This window comes from Lepidochelys kempii, chromosome 15, assembly GCF_965140285.1.
Source record: "Lepidochelys kempii isolate rLepKem1 chromosome 15, rLepKem1.hap1, whole genome shotgun sequence".
NCBI classification, from domain to species: Eukaryota; Metazoa; Chordata; order Testudines; family Cheloniidae; genus Lepidochelys; species Lepidochelys kempii.
In genome coordinates this window covers 17,891,296-17,904,269 of record NC_136394.1, presented here as the reverse complement: position 1 = coordinate 17,904,269, position 12,974 = coordinate 17,891,296, and the positions used below count along the sequence as shown (strand labels likewise).

Genomic DNA, 12,974 nt, shown 5'->3' with positions numbered 1-12,974 from the left:
TATTTCTCACTTCTCTTTCCTGGTGTGAGTTGCATGACGATGTTGTTCAGTGATAATCCGCTTAGCGACAGAACAATGAAAGTAATATCTCCCGCCCCAAATTGAGCCCCAGGTGCTTGCACAGCGTAGCCATGTGCAAATACCTTCTTCTCTTTTCTTCTGCTGTGTAAAACAACCCTCTAAACATTCCTTGAAACCTGGTGTGTTATTTGAGAACCCTAATATCTAATCCCGCTGACAGCTCCCTCCCCATCCACCCGCGCCCTGTTGATGTCAGACTTTCTAGTGAAAACAGCTTGCAAGGCTCTTTTGTTGTATTTTACTCACATCATCTTATATTTCACTAAATCAGGTTTATTAACCCTAATGCCAGAGAGGAGTGTTGAAACCTCCAGCTGCATGTGTTTAGTAATTTATGGTATTTACACTGGCGGGTACATGGCTCCAGTAATAACTGTAATTAATGAAATTACATATCTGCTCTCCTGCACGTAGGATAGCGTGTAACAGCAGCTGACTTGCCGAATGAACAGCATGGGGGGGGGGAGGGTTGTCCTTGCTCACTATCGCTCGCCCTCTCTGGTCCCCAACATAATACTTATTGTTCAAAGATTAACATATGCATTATTTTCTTCAAAAGATGTTCAGAACCAATGCTGGTGAAAATAAATATGGGACCCAGGTCACGTGTGTGGAGGTGTTAAAGCCCCATGCTGAGAGGCTGGGGGCATTCAGAGTCAGGCTTTCTCCAGTGAGCACTGAACCTCTACTTTTTTAGGAGTGGGGGGAGATTAATATAATGATCTCTATGCCTGGGGCCCTTTCCAAAAAGCTATTTTAACCATATTGGCATTGCCCATACAACAGGGAGGGGGAAATTGCTGGCTGCTCTAGATATTTTGTATTTTGTTTTTATATTAATTTGACAATTAGAGCTGGGCCAAAGTTGCAGAATTAAGATGTGGATTAGAATCCAAACTTCCCCAGCATTCTAACTTAGTGCTGCACTTCAGCTCATTCGAGAGAGATGCCAGATTTGGATCTGGGAACAACTTCCCTACATTTTTTGATGGAGTGAGTGTTCCAATTCAGAGGTCTCTCTTGATAATAAGGAGGGGACCAATTTGTGCAAAGTTTGTTACTCAGAGAGGCACTTCGGGGGCTGGTACACAACCAGGTGCTATAACTTTACCGCTGCTACTCAACAGCTTTGGGAGAACTGGTCACTCCCTCCTGAATGAGTGTGGAATAGTCAGTCTCTCATGTTCTGTTAAATGCTGTACAAAGGGGCCATGATTCACTTATGCATGTAGAAATCTGGTTTCATTGTGTGTTGTGGAACGCAAACTCAACTTTTCTTTTCTCTTTTACTTCCAGTTTGACAAGTACGCTCCCAAATTAGACAACCCTTACTTTCGACATTCCAACGTGAGTGCTGATGTTCCACTGTTTATGCTTCCGCTTACTACTGCGTTGCTCGAATGTCTTTAATCGATACAGATGGCGGTTTCGATTCATTCGTCCATCCACCTAGTTTTTCTATTCGTGTTTGAATTTTTTGTAAATGTAACATCTTGTCCTTTTCAACTTTGTCTTCTGCATTTTCTTTGCTTTAGTTTTAAATTGCCGTGCCTGGGAAGGTGGGGAGTGCACAGAGATTTCTCATAGTGTGGATTACTGCAGCCCCGGTGCAATCAGAGCTTCACACAATGCAGTGCCACAGAGCACACGTGTTCTCACAAGACAAAGGGTACATCTACATGGCAATGAAAGACCCGTGGCACAGCAGTGGCTGGCCCAAGTCAGCTGACTCAGGCTCATGGGGCTCAGGCTGCAGGGCTAAAAATTGCAGCGTAGATGTTCAGTCTCAACTTGGAGCCTGGGCTCTAGGATCCTGCAGGGAGGATGGATGTCAGTCCAGCTTTGACCCAAATGTCTACACTGCAAATTTTTAGTCCAGGAGCCCGAGCCCCATGAACCCAAGTCAGTTGACCCAGTTCTGAGACTTGGTACTGTGAGTTTTTTATTGCAATGTAGACATATCCAAAGTGGGACTAGTGGCCTCATCCTGCTCCCCATTTCTCCACATTTTTGGTACTTATTACAGTCTGCGTTCAGGAGAGGCCCAAGCAAATCTTAATACAGTACTTTCACCAGGCTATGTACATGTTGTACAGTTACTCTGTAATAGCAGACTATATATCCAGGGCTGATATTTGCTTTGTAAAATGAAGCGATTTCATTTCTAAAAAAGGATTGATTAGTTATAGATTTACTATTTCTATTCCAAAATAGTCAAGCAAAACAATATTTTTCCATTTCTAGAGAATGAGGTGGAGGTTGATCCTTTATCTGTTTCAAAAATACAGCAAATTCTATATAGTCCACCGTGTTCGAAATTAACAATAAAATGCATCATATCTGCAAATTTTCACGTTTTATTTTGGCTTTTAAAAATTTTGTAACAGTGTTTGACAGGCTTAGCTCCTGCCTCAGCTGTTGTTCATTTTGTCTTCTTGTTTTGTAGTTCTTTCCAACCTATCCTCCGGCAATGCCTGGAATGCCACCGATGCTTCCACATTCAGGACCTTTTGGGTCACTTCAGGGAGCATTTCAACCGAAGGTACAAATTTATTATTGTTGCATTAGCACAGACGTTGTTCTTCGAGGGGAGACTGTGATCAGAATTGTACTTACGGTGATTATCTGAATGACCTTTTCGACTAGCTCAGCTGCTTTTGGAGCCCAGGGGTTGTTCTTTAGAGAGGAGTGCAGTTGTTCACATGGAAGTCTAAGGCCTGGTCTACAGTACAGAGTTAGATCGATGCACGGTAGCTTACGTCGACCTAATTATATAAGTGTCTACACTAAAATGTAGCTCCTGCTGACATAACTGCCCCACTACGCTAGTTTAGTAACTCCACCTCTGTGAGCGACATAGTCAGTGTCAATGTAGTGATGCGTTGCTTACATCGACTGTTACTCGCTTTCAGAAGCCATCCCCCAGTGCCCACTGCTGACAGTACAATCTGTACGAGCGCTGCTGGTGAGGACGCACACTGCTGACACAAGGAGCATAGTGTGGACACACAAAAGCGATTTAATTACTGTATGCCAGCGGCTGTATGCCAGCGTAATTTAGGTCAACGTAATTTTGTAGTGTAGACATGCCCTAAGTCAAAGCTAGCTAAGCAGAAACTCAGGGTCAAATAAATTAATTAGTTCTAATACAGACCAATGAATCCCAAAGCACTTTGCAAATTAAACAGACTCATGCACAGGGGTCATTCCCCCAGCTAGATAGCAGCCAGCTGTGGGGATGAAACTGACTATCAAAGTACAGGAACAATAGAGTGGAATGCTTTTTAGTGGTTAGAGCAGGAGTGAGGCATTCAGTTCCCAGTTCTGCCACTGATTCGCTTTCTGACCTCCAGCAAGTCACTTACCCCTCTGCACTTCAGCTTCTTCATCTATAAAATGAGGATAATTACATACTTACCATGCAGTGGTTTTGTGAGGTTTATTTAATGTCTGTAAAGTGCTTTCAGATGCTTGGATGAAAGACAGAGTACAGCTGCAAAGCATTATTATAACTAGGGCAGACTGGCAAAATTTGCAAATTTCACCATTTTAACTTTTAAAAAAAAAACACTCTGTGGCACATACTTTTTTCAAACTTAATGTTCTTTTTTTTAATTTAGAAAATGTACTGAAAATGTTTACATCCATTCCAAGAGAAAAAATCCATAGTACACAGAGATTATTGATGACATTCTTATAAAAGTGACACTCAGTCTTGTGATAAAGCGTGTTTATACACGCTAAGTGACATGGGTTTTATAGATCTCCTGTCATTTCTAAACACATCTCTGCAGAGAGATAAGAAATGATCTGCGGAATCGCTGTTTATTAAAGGGCTTCAGGAACCAGCACTGTGTGTGTTATGCACTGTTTGCATTTGGAAGATCAGTTTTGCAACAGACCAGCAAGAAACTTAGGGTCATGGTGTGCATTTACTTGCACTGGTAAGCAGTCACTCACATGAAGTTGTTGGGAATGAATAACTACTTACCACTATGATTAAGGACTTCACAAGATATTTTAATGGAAGCTGAAGGAACTTTTCAGAGGTTTATCAAGCCTCTGTGAGCCTTTTTTTGTAAATAGTGTAGAATCCATAATAAATGACCTATCTCAACTAGAACATTACACAAATTAAGTACAGGAATGGAAGAATAAGTTCTCCAATTAAATCCAGGTGGAAGGGTGGGCAGGGGGTGGAATTTAGGAATGAAGTATGTAATTACCTAGCTTGGAATTTGGCCAGAACACCACGATTAATGTTCCTATTCTTGTGAAGTACTCCAAAGGATCTCTAATGACCACAAGTGGTAAGGGCCTCAGTTTTACATCTCATCTGAAAGAGATGCACAAACCCTATGGAACTAACACTGTTGTAAAATACCTCTGACATCAAAAGACAGTACAGTTTTGCTACAAGACTGCCTATAATGAGACAACCTCTGATACACTGATAGTGTGCTCTTCTGGTTTTCATCTTCTTTACCAAACTTTATAATACCATCTTGCTGTAAAATACTGTGAGACTCACAGAGAAACTGTTCTGCAGTAAAAAGGAAGTAGTGAGCACAGGTCTTTCACGTTTCTAAGCAGTTCGAAGTACTATGTAACTAGGTTTTAATTTATTTTAGAGATAAATACATAGAACACTCACTAGTTCAAGGTTAAACTGCACAAGATCACAGTCTGCTGCAGTGGTTAATCAGGAACATGGTATGGGTACTGGGCAGTGCTGTATTTACATGGAAGCTAACATCTGGAGGGACATGAACGAGATGAAAAATTGATCTGCAACTTGTCACATTCTTTTCCAGTTCCATAGAGGAGATGGAGCTGAGCCTCTGGGTGAAGCCACACAAGTTACTGTCACCTCTTTTTTTTTTTCCCCCCCTCTATCTTCCTCCCAAGCTATTGGATTAAATTCTAGATAATTAGGACAGACCAGTGGCTTGATTCTGGCAAAATGAATTCAGCACTCCCTGTCCTACAAAGCAAAGGGTTTGCTTTTGTCTCCCCATGCCTACCATGTCACTTGCCTTAGGCCTGGTGTATAAAGCCACTCACATAAATGCAGACTGACTATAAACTTCTCAGCGAGTTTCCCAAAAGCCATTCTCACAAGCTAAGAACTTGAAAAGGTCAAAAGTATTCAATTTCCTTTGCTGGAGGAAGCATTCACATCTGTCCTCAGGGGAAAGGAAGACAGAATGACACACCATCATTAATGCATTGTGATCTCAAGACTCTTGACTGTATCATAGCTGTGACTTTTGTTTCCTCCCTAAACCTCAGCTCACCGAGACCCTAGGAGCCCTTTGAATGCAGGTCTGTCAGGGGAGTGTGCTTCTTCACTTAGACAATTCAGAATCGTCTTTAAAATAAATGACAGTTTTAACAACTTGACCTGAGAAAATTAAACTAAACAAAAAAACCCTACATTCATTGATTGCTCCTAAAACCTGGCTGTTTGGAATCTACAGTCACATGACGTAAATTCTGAGTAAAGCAGCCAACCAGGGTATTAGACCTAAGCTCTCTCTGCACTCAGCTTTTTGGGAGCAACAGGTGAAGTTGTTTGGGGAATCAAAGACTGATTGTTTACGTATAATTCCAGTTCTTGGGGTTCTCTTCCAAGGGAGGGCTCTGTGAGCTAGTTTAGAACCGAGAAAATCCAAATGGCAACACGGAGGAGTAGTAACTGGGATTCTACAGTCTAAGGGCAGTGATGGATCTATTGGGGATCGATTTATCGTGTCTCGTCTAGACGCGATAAATTGATCCCCAAACGCGCTCCCCATCGACTCCGGAACTCCAGCTCACGAGAGGCGGAAGCGGAGTCGATGGGGGAGTGGCAGCGGTCGACTCGCCGCTGTCCTCAGGGCCAGGTAAGTCGACCTAAGATACGCCGACTTCAGCTACGCTATTTGCGTAGCTGAAATTGCGTATTTGAGGTCGGAAACCCCACCCCCCGCACCCCAGTGTAGACCAGGGCCAAGTGTTTAATCCTCCTTGAGGAAACAATAGAATAAATCAATTGAAAAGAAGTTGGGAAAGTATTGTTATAAAGTACCTACTAAGCTCACTCTAGGGTTTACCATACCTACCTCTAAAGCTATGACTGCCCTAGGCTCTTTTTCATAAAATTGCGCAGTTCTACCCATGGTAATGCTACTATAGTGGGCTGTCTGCATTTTAGCCATTGTGTCTTCTAGCGGCTCAGAGAGGCAGGCTGACCCAGTGGACAGAACACTAGACAAGGACTCAGGAAACATGGGTTTCGTTCCTGGCTATGACATTGACAAGCGGTGTGTGACCTTGGGCGTGTCACTTCATCTCTCCATGCCTCTGTTTCCTCTTCCACCACTCGTCTAGTTAGACTGTACACTCTTTGGGGCAGGGCTCTGTTACCGTGTTGTACAGCACCCAGCACAATAGAGCTGTGATCTCAGCGGGGTCTGCAGGTGCGACCACTGCTAAATACTAATAGATGACATTAAACATAGTTGGGAGCCAATGTGAGAGAACATTTAGCACTAATATAGCAATATGCATGTCAAAGCACAGTACAAACACTGACTAATTAATGCCATTTACTACAGCTACAGATATTAAGTGTGCTGCAGTACAGTGTCACTCATGCTATTTTCTTTTCTTTTAGACTTCAAATCCAATTGATGTAGCAGGTAGACCTGGCACAGTCCACCACACTCTTCTGCAGAAGACTCCGGGGGTAAAGCAACAATTTGAAACTTCTCTTTTACACTTCCTTTAATTCCAGTAAACAGTTTGATTGTTTATAATAAAGAGAATACCATTCAAGAAAGAACTAGCCTTGGGAGATTGAATGTGCTGTTATGGCAATAACCTCCAACAGTTCATGAATGCAGGGGGATTTACGGACTCATTTAAACAAAGTCCACCGGAAGTGGAGTGGGAAACCCTTTAAGCTCTTTCCTCTTAGCCTTGTTTAGAGAGCAGCAGTTTTTAATGCACTCCATTGTAGGAGGATTACTTGGTTCTGAAAAACCTTGGCACTGTTTGGTTGCTGGCATGCAACTGCTTTATCTGTCATAAAATCCTGTTGTGTTTGGTGCAAGAAATGAAAGAGACAAGTTTTAATAAAACTCCTCTCTTAAGCCTTTTGGGGTTTCCTGTGCCACAAAGGACTTCTCTAGAACAATGCCTTCCTGTATGTTTTCATTTGTTCAGAGGAAGGAAGTTCCCTACCCTTCCATATATTGGCCAGTTTCAGAAAAATCTCTAATTTTTACTTTTGCTTTCTTCATAGGTGTCTGACCCCTATAGACCGCCAGTACGAGTAAGTAAGGGTTATGGGGAGGTTGTACATTTTTATTAAGTACAGTCCACATGCTTTTGAAACTTAAGTCTTATGTTCATCCTTTACTTGAAGAAACATGTAATAGTTCGCTCTCAGCTGCAGCTGAGGAATATCATTCAGGGTAAAACTCAGTCTTGTTTTGCATGGAACGGTAATCAAATGAAACTTATAGTTAACAGATGTAATAATATTCTTCATGCCATTTATTGTGGCTTTTTCGGGTGGTGATACATAAGTCAGAAAGAACAAAGAATGGCTCTTGGAGCCCAAGGTGTCAACTCTGAATGCTGACGTCCGCCACTCCCAATCGGCGCTGGTAATGAAACTAGAAAAATATCACACCTTGCTTCTCAAGCCCCCTTTATTTAAAAAAAAAAATTACATTTAAACAATTTCAAGACACCAAAAAATGTTGATCACCTCCCTCTGCCAACTTAGCAATTAGTCTCTCTCGCTTTTAACAGTTTTAAAGAAAGGGAAGTAAGTGGTTATATCAGATGTTTGTAGACCATAAGCGCTAAAGTAAGCTACATTCTTATCCTTTTGATTGCAGAAGCCTGGGAAGTGGTGTGCAGTTCACGTACAGATTGCCTGGCAGATCTACCATCACCAGCAGAAGATAAAGGTAACAGAGCCAGTTTAGTCAATGAAGCCAAGTCTTCTGGCTTATTAAAGGCTAAATTTTAGTGACTAATGAGCAGGAAGCAGAATACTAGTGATGACGCTTCAGCTTGTGATGAATAGATTAACTAAGGCTTTCAAACTTTTAACATCTCTGGCAGAAACTGTTACGTTTGTCTGAGGGCAAGGAAATTGGGTTGAATGGTAGCAAAAACACACAGCAGATATTAAGTATGAAGCCAGAGGAAGTTGAGAAGAGGGGGAGGGGGAGGGTAATTTTGCCCAAGATCCAGCTTTTTACGAAGCATACATGTTTAATATCATTTCCCTTCTGCACTAGTACCTCCTGTGGAATATGGAGTATTATCCTATTCAGAATGAAATGACCGATACGGTGAAGGACATTTTACAAAACATAGAGCAGGCGAGTAGAATGATAGTTACTGTGTCAGAGGTGGATGGGTTTTCTTCTTTGATTCTGTGGGGGGATGGGAGGGAATTTAAAAACTGAAGAGGTAATAAGATTAGGTACATTGGGTGCCATTACAAACTCAATATTCCCCATGTCAGGTGCCTACACTTAGAATAGCAGATACCACCACAGTAAAACAATCTCTATCGTGATTTTTTTTCATGGCTCCCACTGTAGTTTTTGTCCCGTTAATAATGAATATTTACTGCTTTCCCTTGGAGCTTTTTAATTAATGCCATTAAAATGGCCAATGTAAATTTTAGTAAGTGAAAATATCATTTCAGCTGTACATTTAGAAAGACTTATTTTCTCAGCATAGGTGAAGTCTGTCAATGTATCAGTCTGGCTCTTTGCTAGTAGCCTGGCATACTCTAGGAGAAGGTTAAAAATCTCATCCAGAGTCTCAGAGGCAGTTTTCTTCATTCCTCCACATCTCTTCTCTCCCCCTACTCCTTTCATTTGGTGTTTACTAGCTGTAGAAAAGGAATAGTCTGCAAAAGTCTCTCTCGCTCTCTCTGAACTGGAGCAACAAAGCACAGAACTCTGTCGTCGACTCTTAAGGCTTCTGGTTCTGTCTGTAGCTTTCAGCCTGTGGAATGTTTTTTGTCAGGTCAAGACTGCAGACTGATCCTAGGGTGCAGTGCACTTAGTGTATCATGTTGCATGCTCCGCTGTGTATGCTGTGGGGCTAAGAGCTCACTTCAGACCTTATTCATGTGAATGAGGCAGGCAGCTGAGAAGCTGTGGAGTGAAATGGCCTTATAGATGTTGTCAGACCATGACTACGGTATGTGACCAGAGACACTGCTGTCATACTCACTAACTCTCCCTGGCAGTACTAAGCAGCAGTGAGCCTGAACTCTCTCTTTTCTCCCCATAAAGAAAGGAAATGTATAATGAGATTGTTCTTGTATCATTTGACAGCAAATGCAGCTGGATCCCCACAAGCTAGACATAGGCGGTAAACTTGACCTGTTCAGCAGACCTCCTGCCCCTGGAATTTTTCCAGGATTCCATTACCCACAAGATCTTGCCAGGCCTCTGTTTTCCACGACAGGTAAGAGAGAATAGTCATTTTTGCAGAAATGTCACGCACTCAATGGATTTCATGTGTTTTCTCCTTTTACTATTATGAATCAACAATTATAGCAGTACAATATGTTAGTCTGCATAATGGTTTGAAAATATTAGAGAATATTGGTAAACTATTCTTTTAGAGCAGATCCGTCTATTCTGCTGGGTCTTCCTGTTTCAGTCCAAATGGAACTACATGTTACCCCATAAGGCAAGAGATGATGACAAATTACAGTAAACTCTGATAGGAATTGCTTCTTGAATTTGGGTCTCTCCAGCTGGCGCTTAATTTAGTTTTCCACATGCCGGATTAAAATGCTATATGAAGCTGGTCAAAAAATGATTTTCCAAAAAAATTCAAAGTTGTTTCCATTGCAGAGGGTTTGAAATTGATCCATTTTCTGTTGTTTTTTTAAAATTGTCCATGCTGTGTACTCCCCCAAATTTTTGTTTTTTGTCTGCCGAAAACGTGGTTTTCTGAGAACAAAAAGTTTCAGTAACAATTGATTTAAAAAAATCACAGAAAACATAAAAATTCAATGCTGACAATTTTTCATTAAAATCTTTTTTTTTCCCCTATACCAAAATACCATATAATCCACATTGAATTCTTCCCAGTAGCTGTCACTGAAACAGTCTGCAACTCTGATGTTCTACTGTGTATGGTTATTGTTTTATATTCAGGAAGATTTCCAGCTGCAGAATATGCTCTCTCTTCTCCCCCTACGGTCCTTCTTTCCCCCAGCCCACTTCTGACTATTTCCTTATGTTAGATACCTAAGTCTGCCCCCAGAGCGAGGCGTGCAGTTTCTAGCTGCAGTCAGTGAAAGCTGTGCACTTGGATAGGATGACAGAATACAATTTTAGTTTATATAATTAACTAGTGGGTAATTTACATGGTGTTTTTATTTCCTCACCTTACTCTGTTTTTAGGATTACTCCTGAGGAATTCTGTGCCACTGCACAATGCAGAATTTGTGCAGAATTAATGTTCTATGCAGAATTTCATTTTTCTCTGAAGAATTGGTGCTGCAGAGCTGCTGGCTGCCACTAGGGGCTGCTGGACCCAGCAGAGCCTGCCTCTCTAGCTCGCAAATACAGGACACTGATGGGGGCGGTGGGAAGAGGGACCGGGAGCTGGAGGTTCCCAGCATGTACTGAAGGAAGGAGGTGGTGTGCAGGAAACTCCATACAAGCCGAGGACCCAGAATCTCTCTCTGGATCTCTGGGCTCTCGGGGGTACAAGTATCTGGGCTGCCTAGTGCTGGGGGGTAGTTTTCTCCCAAGATATGCCCAGCTGGCACGTGTGACACACTCAGACTGAGGCACCCAACAAAAGCATAACAGAAACAGGAACTGGGTTGTCGTAGGGGTGTCTTTAATTCTACTTCTGGAGGAATCTTTTTTGTTGTCTGTATTGTTGCAGACATACTTGTTGACAGGTATTTTGAAATAAATTACCAAAATAATTGAAACTGGTGTGATTATATTGTTTTATTTTGACAAATAAAATATGTAGAATTTTGCAGAATTTTAAAATATTGTGTGCAGAATTTTTATTTTTTTTTGGAACAGAATTCCCCCCAAGAGCATAGGGTTGCAGTATCACTTGTGTATATTTGTGACCAGTTTAATCAAATTCATCCCCACTGTAACCCCATTAAAATTCATATGATTAAAAGTAGCATGAATTTTTTCCCAAATCCTAAAAAGAAAACTAACCCAGCATCAGGTTGAGATTCAAATACCAGCTTTGTTGAAGGCTGCATAACTGGGACCTGTTTGTCTGTGTGCAATGATTTGTGGAAGTGAATTACAAAGGGCGAGTGACTGGTGGCTTCACCACACATAAGCAATGTGCCCGTTATACAATTTTTATGCTGTACGATGCCACCTTGCATATGTAGGTCTCTAAACAGGTGCCCAGATGCTATGGTGATGTCTTTATGTGTGTATGTGTATACATACTGAATACTTTAACTATGGGAGCTGCTTTTCCTTCCACTATCTTCAAATCAAACCCTTGTTGTTTTTAAAGATGTCCGCATGATCTCTGGTTTTGCCACGGAGGTCTGTATTATAGTACAGTTTGCAGTCATAAACAGAAATGCAGCAACAGTGCTGTCCAGTTAGTATCTTTAACATTTCTTTAAAGAAGCAAGCATGCCTGAGAAATATCTATATCGCTAATGATTTAATAACGACAAGCTTATCTCTTAACAAAAGCAAGAAGAGAAGTAGCATGGAATAGATTTGTTTAGAGAAGGCAAATTAATAGAATCCTTTACTTCAACTGGAGATAAATAACCTTAGAGCAACTAGTCTGTGAGTATATTAATCACAACAGCCATCACACCGTAAATCTAGGTAAAGTGTGCTATCAGAGAACAGCAGAGTGAACAAACATTGCAGCAGTAATATATGGATAAATAAATCTTTTACTCTACAATATCTGAGGCATTCTTTTCACCTGATTGAACAAGTGCGTAGTTGGTGTGAATCATTGGTTCTGCTGCATTGCCTTGTTACTGTGGGAGACATAAGTTATCTTAGGGCCACCTGTCTTCAGGACGGATGTTCAGCTGCCTGGCAGACGTTATATTTAATAACTACCTGACAGCCCACAGTGCTTCTCCTGGCTTTCTCCAGAGGATTTTTTATTATCAGCCCGTGTAGTTGAGTTTGTAAGCCATCTCCTTTGAAGAAATCTACCATCCGTTATACATCTTCTGAAATCTTAAAGGATTAGATAGATGACAGTCTCCATCCATCTTGAAGCAGTGGAGCGGTTGGAATGTTTATAGATAACCTCAGGTTTCGTTGCTGTGGTCTCTCTTAAGTTTCCTTAATTCATTTTCTGGCTGCTTAGGTTTGTCGTGCCCAAGTTGGTGTGGGACTCGCGTGTCTCTGGGGCTTTAAAGTCTGCTCATGTTCAGGACACAGCACTCTGTTTAACATTGATCTTTTATGCATCAGTTCCTGCCACAGATAATGGATAGGTACATCCGTGTCCTGGTTTGGGAGGTGGAGATTGGCCATGTTTGGGTAGCAGTTTCTGCTCTGAAGTTTAGTTACTACCCATGTGACTCTTCGTAGTGCCACATCCCTGTGGGGCCATGTTGGTACCAGGTGCTGCAGACAGACTCTACTTCTTATTCCAATCTTAATGGAGGGGGGAAAGTTAACTTTTTATTGACTACATTTACAATGCAACTTGAGAAAAGCTAGCAATAAAGCACTGCATCTGAAGGCTGTACTTAGTTCTTGGTCAATTCTGGGTACAGCTAAGGCTGGTCTCAAGAAAGTGCCGGTTCTGTCATTGCCTGATGGAGTCCTATTAGTTCATAATGAAATGTGGAGATGGGGGAGCTTGTTTTTAGAGGTAGA

General features: G+C 41.6%; 1 protein-coding gene across 12 annotated transcripts in view; it reads left to right on the top strand.

Moving 5' to 3' along the window:
• Window positions 1–12,974, top strand: part of FBRSL1 (fibrosin like 1) — a 763,476-nt gene that overhangs the window by 738,438 nt on the left and 12,064 nt on the right. For 9 of the 12 annotated variants that reach the window (XM_073313631.2, XM_073313632.2, XM_073313630.2 and 6 more), the window contains 7 exons: window positions 1,378–1,428; window positions 2,528–2,623; window positions 6,740–6,811; window positions 7,370–7,399; window positions 7,974–8,045; window positions 8,382–8,465; window positions 9,438–9,570. In XM_073313631.2, coding sequence (XP_073169732.1) covers window positions 1,378–1,428; window positions 2,528–2,623; window positions 6,740–6,811; window positions 7,370–7,399; window positions 7,974–8,045; window positions 8,382–8,465; window positions 9,438–9,570 — 538 coding nt within the window. The remainder of the gene's footprint in view (window positions 1–1,377; window positions 1,429–2,527; window positions 2,624–6,739; window positions 6,812–7,369; window positions 7,400–7,973; window positions 8,046–8,381; window positions 8,466–9,437; window positions 9,571–12,974) is intronic. The other 3 variants (XM_073313638.2, XM_073313635.2, XM_078848970.1) reach the window with 1 other exon arrangement.